The sequence below is a fragment of the Kogia breviceps genome, chromosome 10 (assembly GCF_026419965.1).
Source record: "Kogia breviceps isolate mKogBre1 chromosome 10, mKogBre1 haplotype 1, whole genome shotgun sequence".
In the NCBI taxonomy this organism is placed as follows: domain Eukaryota; kingdom Metazoa; phylum Chordata; class Mammalia; order Artiodactyla; family Physeteridae; genus Kogia; species Kogia breviceps.
This window is the reverse complement of record NC_081319.1, coordinates 38,947,872-38,962,950: the sequence shown is the minus strand read 5'-3', so window position 1 is coordinate 38,962,950 and position 15,079 is coordinate 38,947,872. Positions and strand designations below refer to the sequence as shown.

Sequence of the window (15,079 nt, the reverse complement as noted above, 5' to 3'; positions counted from 1 at the left end):
TTTGCAGCCCAGGTGATGCTCAAAAGCCCCCACTGCTCCCCATCACACCAAGAACAAAACCCCCTTATTCCTTTCTAAGACTGCTAGGAGCCTGGTTTTGCTGACCTCTTCACTCCCCCAACTACCACCATCAGAGATATCTAGGTCTTCTTTATGTTATGCCCTGTCTAGCTCCTGTCCTCTCAGGGCCTTTAACTGGCTGATCCCACCACCTAGAATGCCCCTCTTCTTGATCTCCCCTTGATGGCTCATCCAGATCCCATACAGAATGCCACCTCCTCTGAGAGTCCCCTCTCCCAAGCTGGCCCGTCGCCCTCATTCCCTGGTATTTTTCTGTCTACTGACTTGTCTAGTTTGTCTCCAGTGAGTCTGTGTCCTTGAACCTAGCGTCCGACCATGGAGCGGCCTCAGGGAAGGCTCTGATCATTTGGGTCAGAGAGCCTCGCCGTAACGCCCTGTACTCAGCCCTCATGTGGTCTGGGGCAGAGGGGATGCGGGTGTCGCCGCGGGAATCGCAGCTAGCCAGGCGCTGCCCACTAGAGGGCAGCCCTGCTTAGCTAGGCCAAGACGAGGGGCAGATAGGGCGGGGACTGGGCCTTGGCCGAGGCTCCTCCCCGGTGCTGCAAAGAGGTTCTGCGCTCCCGGAGTCCTCTGAGGGGCCGGACCCCTCCCATGACTTCCAGGGACTGTCAAGGTCGGCTCCAGGATCGGATTCAGTGGGTCGAACCGCGAGTGGGCCACATCAGTGCCGAATCCGACGATTGGGGGCGCTCTGCCCGCTCAAGGGCGCAGCCGGGGAAGCCGCGCGGGAGGGACCACAACTCTATCCTGGGAAAAATGGGGAAGCTGAGGCTACTGCAGGGCAGCGACTTGTCCTGGGTCATGCAGCGAACCCGGAGTCAGTTTAACGGCCTGGGACTTAGGGTAGTCAGGGGCCGGACGCGGCCCAGCTTTCAGCTATAGTCCTGCCCTTCCCCCCGGAGCTGCTGTGGAGTGGGTAGTGGGAGTCCGGCTCACCCACCCGGCAGAGCCCGGGGGGCGGGGCCACATCAGCCCCGCCCCAGCCCCATTGGCTGCGGTGCTAGGGGCGGGGAGGGACTGCCAGATGTTGGGGCGGCAGCGACGGCGGGAGCTAGGGAGAGGGAGGAGTCGCGGAGCCAGGCGGAGGGTAAGGGCGCCGCTGGCCGGCCCGCGGGGCCCTCTCCGCACCCCTTTCGCTGGAGTTCGAAGAGGAACTGGCAGGCCTGGCGGGGGCTCCGGAACGGGCATGCACAGTGCTCGACTTGACAGTTTCCTGGGCCAGCTCCGCTGGGAACTGGTGAGGCTTGGGAGCGGGTGTGGCTTGTGAGGACGTGTGTGGGGTGCTCGGCTCCCTTCCTGCCCGAACGGCACTCGGGTGGGGGGCTCTCCCGAGTGCCCATCCAAGACAGGATGGGGGCGGGGCGACGCAGATGGCCCAGATGGCCCGCGTCGGGTTTCGGACGGTTGTAAGCTGTGCTGGGCATCAAGTAACAGCCGCCCAGCTGGCCCTGCTGCCGGCGCGGCGGAGGAAGTTGGTGGGAGAAACTTCTTGTGGGGCGCTGCAGGGGGCTGCGAGGGACTAAAGAGGTGTGGCGCTGCTATGGATGCCCCCTATTCCAGGCTGGCCTGTACCTCTGTCCTCTATACCCCACCTGGCAGGTGCTCTATTCTTCTCTGAAAGACGCTGCGGGCTTTGAGGAGCTGAATCCCTCAAGAGGCACAGGATGCCCCCCCCCCACCCCCGCTCCCTGAGCAGGACTTACTTCCCAATGCAGGCCCGCAACCCTGCCTCCCGCCCTGGTGGCGGGTACCGACTTGCCCGGCGCTGCGTGCTGCAGCCTGCCGGACTGCCAACAGGTCGGCCGATGGGAGCCACACGAGCTTCGTGTGCCAGCGCACCATGCCGGCCCTGTGCCCACTAGAGGCTTTGCTGCCTAGGCCTGCAGGCCAATCCGGCCCTCCTGGGCCTTCTGTTTTGGAATTGGCCTGACCAGGCAGACGGGGTGACAAGCACTGCTCCTTCGACTTCTGCCCTCTCTTCTTCCACAGCTGTGTGGCCGGGACACAGACTCACCCCCAATGCCTGGCCCCCTTCCGCAACCCCCCAAACCTGGCCCAGGCATGCGGCTCAAGCATCGGCTCAGGGCCTCAGATGCCTTGGAAGAGGACTCAGCCTGTGGTGTGGAGGAAGAGGAGGAAGAAGCTGTGGTGACAGGAGACAGGGGTGCAGCTTTGGGGGGCCCCAGGGAGCATGCCCTAGACTGGGACTCTGGCTTCTCAGAGGTGTCAGGCAGCACATGGAGAGAGGAAGAGCTGCCTGTACTCCAGCATCCAGCACCCTCAGCATGGCCCCCCCATAGACAGCGCCTCTCGGCCAGTGGCATCCCCCTGCCTGGCAGAGCTCCTGCGGCCAGTGTACCACCTGCCTACCGACCACGGCCCAAGTCCACCCCAGATGCCTGCCTGGAGCACTGGCAGGGGCTGGAAGCTGAGGACTGGACAGCAGCCCTGCTTAGCAGAGGTCGTAGTCGCCAGCCCCTGGTGCTGGGGGACAACTGTTTTGCTGACTTGGTGCACAACTGGATGGAGCTGCCCGAGGCAGCAGGTGAGGGGGACAGTGGGGGTGGGCCCCGTGCACGTGCTCGGCCCCCCCAGTTCCTGCTTGGCCTCTCTGAGCAGCTGCGGCGCCAGCTGGCCAGGGCACGCCGGGCAGCAGTGGCAGGAAAGCGACTGTCATGCCCACCTCGCCCGGAACCTGAACTGCCTGCAGATGTCTCACGCTTTGCAGCCCTCATGAGTTGCCGCAGTCGCCAGCCCATCATCTGCAATGATGTTGTCAGCTACCTCTGACCCTGCCCTCCAGCTTGGGACAATAAAGGCCTTTTTCTGCACTGTCCTGGTTCCATACCTCTGAGGCTCCAGGAGGCAGCCTCAGTCCCGCAAGGCACAACTCAGACAGGCGAATCTAAAGACCCTTTTCCCTCCCTGCAGGGGTCCCTGTCATGTCCATGTCACACCCCATGTATCTGCCCCGTGTTCTATCATCCATCCTGTCCACTTACACCTTCCTTCAACAAGCATTTATTAAGCGCCTACCATGGGCTTGGGATGCATGGTTCAACAGAGCTGGGTGGTGAGGCTGCTGCCTTGTCACAGCTTGTAGTGCAAGGGTGGGAAGATAACATCCTCCTTCTCACCCTCATAGCTGAGCTCCAATACCAGCACCCGCTGCCCAGGCTCAGGCACCTGGCGTGTCACCTCCAGCACCAGATCCGTCACCCTGGTGGCATGGGGGGGAGAGGGGTGGGGAGATTGGGTAGGTGAGCAGTAGCAGGCAGAGAGTGTCCTGGCATGGACTATAGGGTGTTGGCGGGCCATAAGGAGCCCAAGCCAGGAGCAGGAGCAGCCCAAGACAGGAAACATCTGAAACTATTTTAGGAGCGGCTGGCGGGGTGGGCAGGAGGCAGGAAGCTGTGAGTCCTCTGGGAGTGGGCTGTGAAAGGGGAGCTGAGCAGGGCGTGAGCTGGTGGGGCTGGCCAAGCAGGCAGCTCCTAGAGACCCCTCCTCAGGCTCTTGGCCCTCACCCCACCCCCAGCCCATTTGCTGGCTCCATTTGGCAAAAGAAAACTTCAGGAAGGTGTGAGGGGCCCAAATGGGATTGGGAAGAGAAAATGCTGCTTGTCCCCCACCTCCAACCTCCAGGGACAGAATGAGGTTAAAGCCAGGTGTGGGCTCACCTGCGGGACAGATGCTGGTCCTGCTTTTCAGGAGACCATCCTGCCGAGTAGAGCAGGGCCTTCCCGTGCAGCAGCATCCTCACCCTCAGCCCATTTAGTTTCTAGAGAGAGACAGGTTAGGTGCCAGCTGGGCCAGGCTGGGCCAGGCCTGGGGGAAGGGCAGGAATGGGGCACACCTGGACATGGGCCAGCAGTGACTCCAGGGTCCTCTCGGGCTGCCCAGCAGGCACTTCCAGGCGGTCCCAACAGGTCCACTTCCAGTGATGGAACTGGGGGGTGGTAGTGGGGAGGAGTGAGAAGCTTCTTACACACACACCCTCCCTCTACCCCAGTTACCAATAGCTTATGGCCCCTTTCCTAGGGGAGGAGCTGGACTAGAGGCAGGAAGCAGAAGCCAGGGGGTGGGGGTGGAAGGTGGGATCTGGGCCCAGAATCTCAACACCCTCCCCGCCCATGCTGGGGCCAGCACAGGAAATGGGGCTACGGGGCCCCCACACAGGGAAACAGGCGATCCATCATACAGGCTCGTTTTGTGTGTGTGTGTGTGTGTGTGTGTGTGTGTGTGTGTGTGTGTGTGTGTGTGTGCTGGGGGGAGCAATGCTTCCTGAGGAAGCGGGAGCAGGGCCGCTGCAGTCTCTGATAAAGCTGCTTGTTCCTCAAATGTAAGGCTGGATGCTGGGGGTGGGGTAAATCCTGTCCCCTAAGCCTTTACCACCAGGGCCTTGGACTACTCATGGGCACATGGCAAGGGGCAGAGTGACTCTAGCAGGAACACAGTCCACAAAGAACTCCTCTTCCTGTCCCTTTGTTCCTTCCTTATTTCTGGAGTCTTGGGGTTCTGGTACCCAGAGCTGAGGGCATAGGGGTGGCAGGCAGCCAGGGAGCAAGACAGGAGGGGTTCTGCCAGCTCCCCAGAAAACACAGTGGGGTCAAGCTGAGACGAGGCCAGAGGTGAGATGGGGGACCCTTCCCCTCCCCCTCCTCCACAGACAAAGGCAGCTTGTGTTCTAGCTAGAGGAGGGGCCCCTCACAAAGGGGCTCTGTGTGCTGTGCCCTGAGGGACCCCAGGGCTGCTCAGAAAAAGCCCAGTGCTGGCCCATAACCTCTCCCCTCTCCCCTGGTGAGAGAATTCTCTCTGTACCCTCTCCTCTGCCCTAAGGAAATGCCAACTATTGCAAAGCCTGGGCACACAGCCAGGGGCATTCACAGCCCTACACTTGAAGGAACACACATGTACACAAGCCCACATGTGTACTCACATGCACACACACGCAAGCCCACATTGTGAAAGAGGCCTGCATTCGCATCTGGCACACAGATGTGCAAGCATGCTCCCTCCACGCCCACACACCACAGGGCCAGGGATGCCCAGACCTGTGTGCACTCACACCTGTGATATGAATGCACTCATCCCCACAGGGCTGCACACCCCACAACCGTGGTGGTGAGCTCAGTGCCCTTTAACTCAGGTTGAGGGGGCGGACCAGGATCCCCATGGTTTGCAGGCAGATATTGGGCTCTGTTTGGGGCTAGGGCCCTAGTCCCCCCTCCCCCTCAGGGGCACTCCTGGGAAGGAAGGAACTGCGGGGGATGTCTGGCTCCACTAATGAGTTAAAGCTGCAGCTCCCCCAGACCCGGACTGTTGGGGGGTGGGGGTGGCTGACGGCTGCTTCCTGTGTCTGACAGGTCCCAGCCTGGCTTTGCAGCAGGGAGGCGACTGGAGGGAGTCTTGATGACTCCCCCAGAGTCTGGGTCCTGATGAAAGCCTGAAGCTAAAGTAGGGCCTGTTTGGGTAGGTGCAGGGAAAACTCAGGTCTGGTATGGGTAGGGTGTCAAGGGCTCACCTCCTGGATGGCTGGGGCGTGAGGTACCCAGCGGCTAAAGTAGTTTTCAGACAGGTTCAGGTAGCTGTGGCGAAAGGCACTGCGGGGCCGTGGGCTGCCCACCACCTTATACAGCTCCAGGCCCACCAGGCCAGCCACAGCTGCCGTAGTAGTGGCAATGGCTGGGATAATCCGGCCCACAATTCGCTTGGTCTGCCAAGGACAGGAGATTTGGTCTGGGCCCAAGGCATAAGGCTAGGGTTTGACCCCCACCTCCAGGCCTGAGCCCCAAGGGGCAGGGTACCTTGGTGCGGTTGGCTGGTGGGAGCCCATAGTTCTGAGCTCGCAGGCTCGCTGCTGCCGCCACAAAATCCACATGGATATCATCGTCCTGTGAGGCCCAAGGCACAGTAGTACTAACATTGTCCCAGTGGCCCTCACCTTGGCCGACTCTGCCACTGCACAGCTCTTCACACAATTCGGTGGGGTGGATACTCACATCTCCCCACTTAACAGATAAGGAGGCTGAGCTCGGGGAAGGTGAGCTGCTTCTGGGGTCCTTCTGGGAGAAAAACTCAGACCAAGGGGCTTCAAAGCTACCTTCTTAGCTCTTGACCTTCCCCAACAACCTCCCTAGCCCGGCCCTTTACCCCCCTTGGGCTCCCACCTTCTCAAATGTCAAGGGTTCCAGGGGAGGGCCCACAGTCCAGATTTCCAGGGCTTCATTCAGTTTCTTCGACTGCTCAGGGCCTGTCAGGGGAAGGGAGTGTTGGGGCAGTCCTTAGCCCCCATGTCCTGCACTCTTCTGGAGCCTGCTGCCTATCCTTGGTCCCTGCCAAGCCTATCACTTACCACTTTCAGGGAGACCCCTTGATGGATGGTGCAATCTCCTCTCCAGCAGCCCCAGCCCTCACTTGTGTGTGTGTGTGTATGTGTGTGTGCGCGCCCATGCAAACCTATGTGACTGTTCTCATCTAGGGGCCACAACTAGTTGCTCCCTAGGGCCCAGTGGTTTGTGTTTTTGTTTGTTTTTTCTTTTTGTTCTTTTTGGCTGAGAGTCTGCCAAAGGAATGGGGGTGGGGGAGTGGGGTAGGGGTGGGGTAGGCAGCAAGGAGAGGACCTACTGAGGGGCCAGAGGATGAACCCAAGGCTACAGAGAAGCAAGGTCAGAGGGCCTGAGAGGTATTGAGTTGGCTTCAGGGCCCCCAGACACTGTCTTCTTTCTGCAGCACAGGCTAAGGAGGGTCAGGCCTTTGGGTGGCAGCATGGGGGGCCAGGGTCAGGGACCTCACCAAACTCAGCATAAGCCGAAGCCAGCTCCAGGTCACTAGCAAAAATGGGGGCTAAGTCCTGGGGGTCAGGCAATGGCAGCAACTTCAGCAGTCGCCTGAGCGCAGTCTGGTCCCGTGAGCCAGGCAGCCCATGCATCTGGGCATACAGGTTGGCAGCCGCCAGCACGTAGAGGAGATGCGTGTCCTGCAGTGAGACAAAGAGCAGGGGTGGCTGCATGGGTTTGAGCGAGCTTGTGTGGGTGCATGGGGTGGGGGTCACTGCCCATTTGTGGATCTGTTTGAGTGCCTGCCTCTGCCTCCCATGTGGACACCCACATGTGCACAAACACGGCTCTCTCCCTCTCAGCAACTGTGCATCTCTACAAAATATAGAGGTGCCCACCTCCGCTCTGAGGGCCCATATTCCCATCTCAGGGCTGGCAAGGGACTCCACTCACTTGGTTGGCGTCAAACTCCAAGGGCCGGGGACACTGTTTGGGACCCGACCAGAAAAGAGTTCCATTCTCTAGCACCTAGGGAAATGGAGGCTGCTGGGCTCAGTTGGGTCATCCTGAGCCCTCAGCCTCCTGACCCCCAGCCACCCACTTTGTCGGGTGGGAAGCGGCTCAGCAGGTGTGTTATGCCATAATGGAAGCAGAGTTGCCACTGGCCAAGGGCCCAAAGCACGCAGTCTCGCCAGGTCTGTGGACGCTCTCTCAGGACACCCAACACCACGTGCTGCAGGGTCAGCACCTGTGACTCATCCAAGTGTGCCAGAGACGTGAGTGCCCTGTGGACAGAGGAGAAAGTCTGAGGTTAAGCCCTAAACCTCCTGGTGTTAGGGAGCCTGGACTCCCATTCACCCTTGTTGGTGGTCTTACTGTTGGTGGCAGTTGATGGTCTTGGCAGACAGATGGAAAAGTCCTTCAAACTCATCCCGGGCCCACTGTGAGGGGAGGAAGGAACCATGAGGTGCCAGTTGGCAAAGAGGTCTGCAGCTGAGGACTGAGCCAGGTGGGTAGGAGTCTCTGGGGTTCTTCTCACCTGCAAGGTGTGCTCGGTTGTGCTGGGGAAGTGCCGCACAGTGCAGACAGGGTAGGAGTCATCCTCAGAAGCTGCAGCAGAGGCGGGGGCTCTGTAGTCCTCAGTCACATGTGGTATGAACACACAAGAACTGCCCAAGGTGCCCTTTGTGCCCGCCTCCAGTAGTGGCTTCAGATAGTGGGTGCAGCGAGCAGCCACATAGTGCCCTGGTGAGGGGGGCAGAGGGTCAGAAGTGGGGCTGGCACAGCCTCGGACAAGGGGTGATTTCTAGGCTTGAGCACTCACGGGCCTGGAAACTGTCCAGGGCAGCAGCCACGCCATCCACACTGGAGAAGAAGTTGTCCCCATAGATGTGCTCTGTAGTAAGATCCAGCTGGTAGGTGAGCGGGGTCACCTGCAAGTCTGAGTTCAGGCGGTGAGCGGCCTCTGCAGCCACCTCCGCCTTTGGCCTCTGAGAAGAAAGCAGGAAGATGTTGGGTGGGGGAAGGGGCACATTGTGGGAGGACAGTCCAGGACACGGGTGTGGGGACGGGTCGGCACTCACACCAACGTCCTGGGGCCTGAAGAGAAACTGCCGGCTGAGGTTGGAGCGCTCCACGTGGTCCATGTCAGCAACAGTCACACCCCCACTGCCGCCAGCACCCAGGCCCACTAGGGCAAAGCCTTTGAGCAGCTCACAGCCAATAGCGCCAGCACCCACCTGCCAGAAGGAGCAACCTTAGCCAGAGGGCCAGGCCTTGCCCCTCCACAACCTCACCACATAGCTCACCAGGAGGTAGTGCTGGTGGCTCAGCTTCTCCTGAAAACCGGCCCCAAACACTGCAATTTGCCCGTCATAGCGGCAGTCTCTCTAGGGGACACAGACAGGGGTCAGTGATGGCCACTGGCCTGTGCTGCTTCTCCCTCCTGCACCGTTTTCCAGGTCAGGATCTCGGGACCGTTCTTCCTCTTTCCCCCAGTCCTGAGTTTGGATAAGGCTTGCTTGCACCCCTACCCCAGGTTCTCACCGGTGCATAATCCTCAGGATTGGGAAAGGGCTCCTCATCTTCTGGAAGGCAATCAAGGGCATCAAAGTACAGCCACTGGTCCAGGGGCATAAACTTCTTGGAGACTGCCTACAAGTCAGCACTTCAGTCTGGGGACTCTTCCCACCTCCTAATCCCCTCAGATCCTGGCTGAGGGCTGCACCCAGGTTGGTGAAGCCCCCAGGGCCGCTATCTGGTGTTGGGCACCCTGTGGCACCCACACCGACCTCTGCACCCTTCCCAGCCCCACCCTGCCTCTGCCTGTGCCCACCTTCAGCACTTCCTGAGCAGCCACTGCACCCAGCACGGCTGCCATGGGGCTCAAGCCACCAGCACTGCTCAGGGCAACTGTCCGCACCAGAGCCTTATCCAGCTGCTCTTCCAAAGGCTCTCCTTCTGTCCCCTTCAGTGATTCCAGGGCCTGGGCTAGGTCCACCACCATCTCTGCATCAACCTATCGGGTAGAACTCCATGGGTAAAGCAGCCCCAGCTTGAGCTCCACTCCCCATTTGAATCCTTCAGGCAGCCATCCACCCTGTTCCACAGAAGAGGAAGCAGAAGCCTGAGTAGGAGGGCCCCACTAGCGGATGCCCGGTGCCAGACAATGGCCCTGGAGGTTTCCCCAACCTGGGGGCACCTTCCAGGCCAGATCTTAGGGGTTAGGAGTAGCATGGGTCCCCAGACTTTGTGCTTGGCCCTTTCATGGACCCAGCCTCTGGTCTATAGATAGTGTTTATCAAGTCCTTTATATGAGTGGGAAACTGCTTCTGGATTCAGTCTTGGATCTGTAAGACAGTCATTGTTGCCTCCTGGTAAGTGAGGCCCTGTTAAGACAGAGGCTGGAGGGAGGGGCATCAGGGACACTCACAGGATCCCAGGGCTTAGGAGGGCGGCCATGGAGCTGCTGAAACTTGTGCAGTGCATGGAAGGCCTGATGCAGGCAGTGGGCACGGTGAACTTCCTGGGGACTCTGGGCCACAACACGGGGCTGAAGCAGGGCTGTGTCCAGGGGCTCCTGTAGGGGGCACTCGGTTCAGGGTCAAGTCCAGAACACTGCAGGTCCCTCAAGGCGCCCAAGCTCCCCAACCTCAGATGAACTTGAACTCACGTGGCTCACAGTCTTGGGTCTCTTGACCTCAGTGACAACCCCACCACGCAAGTAACGAGAGAAAGTTGTTGTGTCCCCAATCTCCAAGGTCCCATCCCCTGGGGGAGATCGAGCCTGGTCAGTATGCCCTCTGAACCTGAGTACTTCCCCACATCCCATCCTGTCTTGCATCTACATTCTTGATGTTGCTCCACCCTGAGGAAGGGGGAGGGAGAACTTATCTCCAAGGACCAGGTTGTGTCCACCCCCAGTGGGGACCTGGGCACTGAGCCTGGAGTTGGAGTGGGGTTGACTTAACTCTGCACGTGGAGAAGCCGAGGAGCACAGCCGTTGAGCTCCACCATGCCCTCAATGCCTGAGAAAGTCACCAAATCCCCATTGTTGAAGCGGTGGGCATGAGCCTCTTCTCTCAGAGTGAGAATGCCAGGGGAGCCCTGGATAAGAGGTCGCTTGCTCAGGGCTGCCTGTTCCTGCTTTCCACAGGCTCTGGCAGCCCCTCCTTAGTAGGTGAGCACCCCCCACATTAGCACCCACCTGGGAGATGTGCTGGATGGCAGCCATCAGGGGTTCTGCCTCTGTAGGGTCCTGCACAGTGAAGTCCTCACCAAAGTCACAGAACAACTGCCTGTGGTGGGGTAGGAGGGATCACTGAGATGCCTGAGTGGTTAACTGCCACAGTTGTGGTGAAGGGTGACGTACACTAGGGCAAGCCCAGAGGAATCGGGAAAAGAATGCTGGGAGAGGCTTGAAGGATTTACTGGATCAAGTCTGGAGGCTGGGGTAAAGGAAGCAGACAAATGGGACTGGGGACTGTATAATCAAGAGGGGATGCTGGGACAGGCCTGAGGTTGGGTGGAGGGGCTCTGAAGCAAGCCTGGAGCTGGGGACAGCACTGGGACCAGCTGATGTCTGTGATGTGGCAGGCTAGGTAAACCATCTCACCCCACGAGGCCTCGGGTGTCAGCCACCAGAAAGCAGACTCCGTGTTTATGGCAGATGTTGCCCACCTTCAGCTGCTCCTGTAGCTCCGAGTTAGTCAGCACCACCACCTGGGTGGACCTCATGATCAGCAGGGCCGGAACCACTTCAAGCCCACCCTGCTGCTAAAGGCTGGAGGGGGACACTGGGCTGGCCTGGAGAGTAGGGCTGGGAGGGCACCTGGAAGTCCAGCAGCAGGTCCTCAGTGATGTCACCTGTGTGGATGCACACCTGAACAGCTCCATTGAGCTTAGCCAGAAGTTCTTGAGATGCCTCAGCCCTGCTCCTTCCCAAGTCCTGCTCTGAGAGGAAAAACTAAAGAGAGACCCAGTCTGGCTTTAGCAAGTTTTCTCTTGAGCCCTATCCCCAAGGGCTATGGTCTGGAAACCCATAGCCCCCCAGGACCCTCACCTGGGCAGACAGGTCAGACCAGCAGGTAGGGTGGGGATCATGAAGAGTGAGACTGCCCACGCCCATCAGGACCAGATTTTTGGCCACCTCAGCCCCCAGGCCCTGCAGGCCTGAGAGTAGCACCTTGGCTTCCTGAATCCTCTCCATGGCTGGCAAGCCCAACACATACCTGTGGGTAGGAAGTAAAAGGGCAGGTGATTGGAGATCAGAAGTCAGAAGGCTACTCCACTCTCCTCCCCACCTTGGGCCTCACAGCTGCCGCGAGTACAGCTCTTCATCCAGCGACTTGGAGGTCTCCAAGACATCCATCCTGAGGCCTGGGGCCGGAAAACAGGCTGCAGCGCTTACAGATAGGATCTCTGTGTGGCAAGCAGTGCCAGCAGAAGCCAGTGCAAACAGGCACTAAGGCTAAGGAGTGAAGCACACTGCTGGTCACAGCTTTCTTCCTGGCTCCTGTCATTTCCGAGAAAGCAAAAGTGAAAGTGAAACTAGACTGAGCATGCTCCTGGTCCTGCCTCCAGCCTGTCCAGCACAGCCTAGCCTGGCAAAGAAGAGTTCTGGCAGCCCTAGAGCATTGGCAAGGTAGGACAGAATTCCTGGATCTGTTCCCCCTCTGGGAGAGCAGGTATTTCTCTTGAGGAAGGGGGCAGGGCCATAGGAGGGATCCATGCGGTCTCCTGTAGCTCCCTAGATGTCCTGAACCTCAGGTCCCTATCCCCCTCAGGGGCCCCTGCCTGGATGGGCTTCCTGTCCACAGAGTACTGGTGGGAACTCCCTTGTCCTGAGGACTCGCCTTGTCTCCTAACCACACACAGAGACTTAGAGACCCTAGAGGGCAGAGCCAGTCCCATCCCAGAGACTGTGAGAGCTTATGGATTATGTTGTCCCACACCCAGGGCTTAAACTACAGACTTGGGGTGGAGCCTAGCATCTTTGAGAGTGCCTGCGTGCCCCTGAGCCATGTCCTCAGGGATCAGAGATTCCCCTCTGCCCACAGCGGCCTGGTCAGGACAGGCGGCAGCCCTAGGTGGCCAGTTAGGATCTCTCACTGATGAGTGCCAGGACTCAAAGTGTGTTCTTAGTCTCTGAGTGCCAGCCCTGAGAGTGGGAAGCATGGGGCAGCCATGATCACGAGTCCTTATTTGTCATTTAAACTTTCATTTTGAAATAATTATAGACTTAGAGGAAGCTGCAAAAATAGAAGAGAGGTCCTGTGTACCCTTCACCCACAGATGTCCCCTTCCATACAACATTAAAATAACCATTTTAAAGTATACAATGTAGTGGCATTTAGTGTATTGACAATGTTGTGCAACCATCTTTCTCTAGTTTCAAGACTTCATCACCCACTGAAAAACACAACCATGTTAAATAATTGCTACCCATCCCACATCCCACATCTCACCCCCTGGCAAACACTTACATGCTTTCTGTCGCTGGGCATTTGCCCATTCTGGATATTTTATATAAAAGGAATCATACAAAATGTGAGCTTTGGTATCTGTTTTCCTTCACTTAACGTAATCTTTTTGAGGTTAATCCAAATTGTAGCATGTATCAGTACATCATTCCTTTTTATGGCTGAATAATATTCCATCAGAGGCATATATCACAATTTGTTATCCAGTCACCTGTTGACATTTGGGTTGTTTATACGTTTTGGATATTATGAATCGTGCTATGATTGTCCTTGAACAAGTATTTGAGTACTTGTTTTCAATTCTTTTGGGTATATGTCTAGGAGTAGAATTGCTGGGTCACATGGTAATCCTATGTTTAATTTTTTGACAGACCAACAAACTATTTTCTACAAGCAATGTACAGAAGTGATCTCCACATCATGGCCAAACTGGTTTTCCTTTTTTTTTTTTTCCAAATTATATCCATCCTAGAGGGTAAAAAGTAGTAGGTAATTGTGTTTTGTTTTTTTTTTTCACTCAGTGAACATTTATTGGCTGTGTTATACATACTAGGTACAGAAACCAGGGCCAGATTCTGAAGTGGTATCTTCAAATAGATACTAAAAGGCATTTGATGAAATTCAACATCCATTCCTGATTTTTTTAACTCTTATTAAAATAGAAATAGATTTTTAAAAATTGTGGTTTCAACCATTTTTAAATGTACAATTCGGTGGCATTAAGTACATTCACAATATTGTGTAACCATCACCACTATTTCCAGAACTTTTTCTTCATCCCAAAGAGAAATACTGTATCCATTGAACAGTAACTCTTCAACAATCTTAGATCCCCTGTTTCCCTGGGGCTTCCATTCTATTTTGTCTCTATGACTTTGCCTATTCTAGGTACCTAATGTAGGTGGAATCATAAAGTAGTTGCCCTTTTGTGTCTCATTTATTTCACTTAGCATACCTTTTCAACATTCATCTAGGTTGTAGCATGTATCAGAATTTCGGTCCTTTTTTTCATTGTGATAAAATATGCATAAAATGAAATTTACCATTTTAACATCTTTAAATGTATGGTTCAGTAGCATTAAAGACACTCACATTGTTGTGCCACCATCACCACCATTCATCTCCAGAACTTCATCCTCCTAAACTGAAACGCTCAACCCATTAAACAATAACTTCCCATTCCCTCCTTCCCCACCCGTGGCAACAACCATTCTACTTTCTGTCTCTATGAATTTGACTACTCTAGGTATCTCATATAAGTGGAATTATACAGTATTTGTCCTCTGTGCCTGGATTATTTCACTTAGCTTAATGTCTTCAAGGTTCATCTATGTTATAGCATGTTTCAGAATTTTTTTAAAGGGCTGAGTAATATTCCATTGTATGTATAGACCCAGAGTTTTGTAGTTTTCCCTCACAGAGATCTTGTACATATTTTGTTAGATTTATACCTAAATATTTGTTTTCTTTTTTCTTCTTTTTTGGTGCTGAAGTAAATGGTATTGAGTTTTTAATTTTAATTGTTGGGACTTCCCTGGTGGTCCAGTGGCTAAGACTCCATGTTCCCAATGCAGGGGGCCCAGGTTCAATCCCTGGTCAGGGAACTACATCTCACATGCCGCAACTAAGAGTTTGCATGCCACAACGAAGATCCCATGTGCTGCAACTAAGACCTGATGCAGCCAAATAAATATTTTTTAAAAAATAAAAATAGGGCTTCCCTGGTGGCGCAGTGGTTGAGAGTCCGCCTGCCGATGCAGGGGACACGGGTTCGTGCCCTGGTCCGGGAGGATCCCACATGCCGCGGAGCGGCTGGGCCCATGAGCCATGGCCGCTGAGCCTGCGCGTCCGGAGCCTGCGCTCCGCAACGGGAGAGGCCACAACAGTGAGAGGCCCGCGTACCGCAAAATAAATAAATAAAATAATTTGAATTGTTCATTACTGATCTATAAGAAAGCTATTAGCCAGCCACTGCACCCTTAACTTGATGCTACACTTCCCCTATCCGTCCTTGTCTCAAGGCAGCACCAGAGGGGTCCAACTCCCATAACCAAGAGCGTCACTTCCTCCCCAAGAAGCCCAAGGCTCCTCCACACCTGCTGGAGAGCAGCTGGGCACTCAGCCTGAAGCATTCTCCCCTGTGCCAGGTCCATGCTGGGATCTGCAGAAACAGGTGAACTCCCATCCAGTAGTGAGAGAGGAAAGTTTAGGGGTTCTCATCCAAGCTAGGAGTTCAAAGGG

The 15,079-nt window shown here is 56.1% G+C and overlaps 2 protein-coding genes across 5 annotated transcripts; one reads left to right on the top strand and one right to left on the bottom strand.

The window, feature by feature from the left end:
* The first annotated feature begins 595 nt into the window (after nucleotides 1–595).
* Nucleotides 596–2,913, top strand: INKA1 (inka box actin regulator 1). The gene is made up of 2 exons (XM_059076845.2): nucleotides 596–1,318; nucleotides 2,071–2,913. Exons 1-2 carry the CDS (start codon nucleotides 1,106–1,108, stop codon nucleotides 2,869–2,871), a joined length of 1,014 nt encoding a protein of 337 aa, XP_058932828.1. The 5' UTR covers nucleotides 596–1,105; the 3' UTR covers nucleotides 2,872–2,913.
* Nucleotides 2,914–3,086: 173 nt separating this feature from the next.
* Nucleotides 3,087–12,140, bottom strand: UBA7 (ubiquitin like modifier activating enzyme 7). 4 transcript variants are annotated; one of them, XM_059076793.2, is made up of 24 exons: nucleotides 11,672–12,140; nucleotides 11,419–11,587; nucleotides 11,188–11,322; nucleotides 10,972–11,078; nucleotides 10,564–10,654; nucleotides 10,328–10,463; nucleotides 10,030–10,127; nucleotides 9,790–9,936; nucleotides 9,193–9,375; nucleotides 8,904–9,011; nucleotides 8,666–8,746; nucleotides 8,441–8,596; nucleotides 8,182–8,347; nucleotides 7,897–8,102; nucleotides 7,734–7,798; nucleotides 7,459–7,642; nucleotides 7,311–7,385; nucleotides 6,874–7,057; nucleotides 6,249–6,331; nucleotides 5,886–5,972; nucleotides 5,603–5,794; nucleotides 3,935–4,027; nucleotides 3,759–3,859; nucleotides 3,087–3,301 (listed from the first exon to the last, which is right to left on the bottom strand). In XM_059076793.2, the coding sequence occupies exons 1-24, from the start codon at nucleotides 11,725–11,727 to the stop codon at nucleotides 3,172–3,174; spliced, it is 3,033 nt and encodes a 1,010-aa protein (XP_058932776.1). In that variant the 5' UTR covers nucleotides 11,728–12,140; the 3' UTR covers nucleotides 3,087–3,171. The 4 variants fall into 4 exon arrangements, with proteins under 4 accessions (XP_058932776.1, XP_066900269.1, XP_066900268.1 ...); XM_067044168.1 differs by lacking the exon at nucleotides 11,419–11,587 and having other exon boundaries at nucleotides 11,188–11,304; nucleotides 11,588–11,878; XM_067044167.1 differs by lacking the exon at nucleotides 11,419–11,587 and having other exon boundaries at nucleotides 11,588–11,876.
* Nucleotides 12,141–15,079: the final 2,939 nt, after the last annotated feature.

Excerpts from the sequence above, each read along its gene's own strand:
- UBA7 (XM_059076793.2), bottom strand. The coding sequence starts at position 11,727 with ATGGATGTCTTGGAGACCTCCAAGTCGCTGGATGAAGAGCTGTACTCG. Across the intron at positions 11,588-11,671 it reads GAGCTGTACTCGCGGCAGCT|GTATGTGTTGGGCTTGCCAG; the intron begins GTGAGGCCCAAG and ends TCCTACCCACAG. Across the intron at positions 11,323-11,418 it reads GGTCTGACCTGTCTGCCCAG|TTTTTCCTCTCAGAGCAGGA; the intron begins GTGAGGGTCCTG and ends GTCTCTCTTTAG.
- INKA1 (XM_059076845.2), top strand. The coding sequence starts at position 1,106 with ATGTTGGGGCGGCAGCGACGGCGGGAGCTAGGGAGAGGGAGGAGTCGC. Across the intron at positions 1,319-2,070 it reads GCCAGCTCCGCTGGGAACTG|CTGTGTGGCCGGGACACAGA; the intron begins GTGAGGCTTGGG and ends CTTCTTCCACAG.